This window comes from Silene latifolia, chromosome 5, assembly GCF_048544455.1.
Source record: "Silene latifolia isolate original U9 population chromosome 5, ASM4854445v1, whole genome shotgun sequence".
NCBI classification, from domain to species: Eukaryota; Viridiplantae; Streptophyta; class Magnoliopsida; order Caryophyllales; family Caryophyllaceae; genus Silene; species Silene latifolia.
Genome location: NC_133530.1, coordinates 21,499,416 through 21,502,700, shown reverse-complemented (window position 1 = coordinate 21,502,700; position 3,285 = coordinate 21,499,416). Strand labels below are relative to the sequence as shown.

The following is a 3,285-nucleotide window of genomic DNA, read 5'->3' as shown; positions in this document are numbered from 1 at the left end:
AAAGGTAAAAAAAAATGCTAAATAAAAGATAACTCGAAGTTGACACATGCGACGTACCGAATATCTTTGTCCTCTTAAGTCTCAAATTCTCAATTATTTCTTACCTGTGCAAATTTTTGGTCATTTTGTGGCTGCTACTGCTGCTTACCTATGTGCATATGTCATATGTCAATAAAACTATATAAAAACATTATCGTTTCTTTGTTTTAATCTACAATCAACACACCAATCAAGACAAATTTCAGCATTACTTGCTTGGACTCCAAGCCTCTCATTTTCGACAAATTCTGGTTTTAAGATTTAAATATACGCCCTTTAAATCTAACATGGCTCAAATATATCTACGTGAAGGTAATAAGACTAAAGCAGATCGAATATATTAGGAAAAACAAAAGATTTGTTCAGTTGTCGTATATATACATGTGGAATGATATTTGATCAACTTAATTATTACGATAGACAGATACACCAGTCTTAAGAAAGACTAACCGGTCATTTTTAATAAACTATATATATATACCAAGTTGTCCAAGTATACATTTAACTACTATAGTACATCACTCCACACATGACAAACTAATATCTACAATTCCAACAATTTGAGGCATCTTCTTTGAAAAAAAGGCAATGGAAAATCATGTCGAAAAAGTTCAAAAGGCGGATAAGGCGCATGTTCTTATCCTCCCATACCCGTCACAAGGCCACATTAACCCAATGCTTCAATTCGCCAAAAGATTGGCTTACAAAGGTATAAAGCCGACATTAGTCACAACAGTTTACCTCTCTAATTCAATGCACACCAGTAACAACCCATCCGGCGATGGCCCACAAATCGAAACAAGGACCATCTCGGATGGGTACGATGAGGGTGGTAGGGCCCAAGCCGAGTCTGCGGAGGCCTATGCGGCCAGCCTATGGGATGTGGGCCCAAAGTCACTAAGTGGGCTTATTAAGAAGTTGAGTGAGGAAGGTGATCCAGTTAAGGCGGTTATTTATGATGGGTTTTTTTCATGGGCCTTGGATGTGGCGAAAGAGTTTGGGCTTGCTGGGGTGTGTTTTTTGACCCAATCTTGTGCAGTGAATAGTGTGTACTACCATGTTCAACGTGGGCTGATCCAGTTACCGTTATCCGGGCCTGTTAAGTTACCGTGTGTTACGGAGCTCCAACCGCGCGATACCCCGTCTTTCGTTTACGAATACGAGTCTCCCTCAGTTTGGTTTGATGTGGTATTGGGCCAATTCTCAAATATTGATCAAGCTGATTGGGTGCTCACTAACATCTTCTACGATATGGAAAAAGAGGTATTTAATTTTGTTTACGAATTTTGAATTTCTATAATTTATCTTTTTATCGTAATAAAATAATTACCGAAGAAATGGAAATCAATTATTGTAGTATACAACATTTTGTGAGTCATGTAAGCATTTTTATTTTATTTTGTCGAACCATGCATGTCAATGTCATATTGTCATATAGACCGGTACACTATTCGATAGTGGTCTAACAGGGATGCTCACCCACGCTTGCGTTAGAAAATTTTGAAATTTCGAGGTTCTCTTATATTATTACCATTTCGCCCCGGCTGACTTAAAATCCTGACTCCGCCACTGCTATTAGAGCATGAACGTTGTCCAAATACATATTTTGTACTTTTTACATTTAATCAGACCTTTATTTGGAGTTACCACAATATAAAGAAAATCAGATGATTCAAACATGCGACCTATTATCCACAAAACCGTGTAAATTGTAGAATTTGAATTTCTCCCAATTTTACTAACTATAAATGCATATGATACAATTTGAAATTTCAGGCAGTTGATTGGATGGCGAAATCATGGAGAATAAGAACAATAGGACCAACAATCCCATCACACTACCTAGACAAAACACTATCAAATGACCAAGATTACACCCACCATCTATTCAAACCAAACACAATCCTATGCAAAACCTGGCTCGACACCAAACCACCAGGCTCGGTCATCTACGTGTCCTTTGGAAGCGGGGCTGAACCGCCACAAGAGCAATACAAGGAGCTAGCATTGGGACTCAAAAACAGCCAACGCAACTTCCTATGGGTGGTCCGGGACTTAGAGCAACACAAACTACCTAAAGGGTTCATAGAGGAAGTCACTTCCTCAGGGTTGGGCCTAGTAGTGGGCTGGGCTTCTCAGTTGGAAGTCCTAGCCCACGAAGCCATAGCGTGTTTTGTGACGCATTGTGGGTTTAACTCTGTATTGGAGACTCTGAGTATCGGGGTGGCGGTGGTGGCTATGCCATTGTGGAGTGATCAAGGGACTAATGCTAAGTATTTGGAGGATGTGTGGGGTGTTGGGATTAGGGTTAAGGTTGATGAAACGGGTTTCGTTAAGAGTGGAGAATTAGAGAGGTGTTTAAGGGATGTTATGGAAGGGAGTAAAAGAAATGAGATTATGAAGAATGTTGTTAAGTGGAAGAAATTGGCTAATGAAGCTGTTTGTCAAGGTGGTAGTTCTGATAGAAATATTGATGAATTTGTTGATTATGTTTTGGGTAGACAATAATTTCAATTAGTTTTTTTATTAAGAAGCTAGCCAAATATCATTTCAAAAAAAAGAACAAAAAAAGAAAAGAAAGAAAGAAAGAAAGAAACTAGTGAAAATGTTTTTACAAATGACATGGCTGTGTCTAATTAGTGGGTGAGCTAGTCTTCTGAAAGACCGTCGCATAATAGTTACTCGGTATGTATGAAATGTATCATTAACTAATAACTACTCTAGAAATTAAAAAAAAAAAGTAAATGGATGATTAGACCAATCATATTGAGATATTGGCCTATAGAAGAATTTGTAATATGTTATAAAGAATTTTAACATATTTAAATATGCAAGGCTTAATGTTATTGAGTTATTTTATATTTGTTGTATTTTGTATAAGATAGCCTTATAGAAAAGTTTGTGTAGTTTTGTTGTTTTTGTTATTATAGAAGAGTTGTGTAGATGAGATATAAAAGATGATGTTTAGGAACTTAGACCATCCCCAAGCAGAAGGTCAATATAATCGGGTCACCAAAATTTTCCCTCTTAATCACACCTTATTAATTTTGACCCTCTTTCACCCTCCCAAGCAGAAGGTCGCGACCTAGGTCACCAACCCAATTATTTTTCTACTTTTTAACATTTTTAATCATTATTTACCACATTCACAACCTCACTAAAACCTTTATCTTACTTTTACAATTATTATTTACTAACATCCAAGCAATTAGAGGGTGCCACATATAAGGTCACCAACAAATTGAC

General features: G+C 37.2%; 1 protein-coding gene across 1 annotated transcript; it reads left to right on the top strand.

Moving 5' to 3' along the window:
• Positions 1 to 554: 554 nt before the first annotated feature.
• Positions 555 to 2,891, top strand: LOC141657040 (UDP-glycosyltransferase 74G1-like). Its single transcript, XM_074464152.1, has 2 exons — positions 555 to 1,302; positions 1,816 to 2,891. Exons 1-2 carry the CDS (start codon positions 628 to 630, stop codon positions 2,545 to 2,547), a joined length of 1,407 nt encoding a protein of 468 aa, XP_074320253.1. The 5' UTR covers positions 555 to 627; the 3' UTR covers positions 2,548 to 2,891.
• The last annotated feature ends 394 nt before the right edge of the window (positions 2,892 to 3,285 follow it).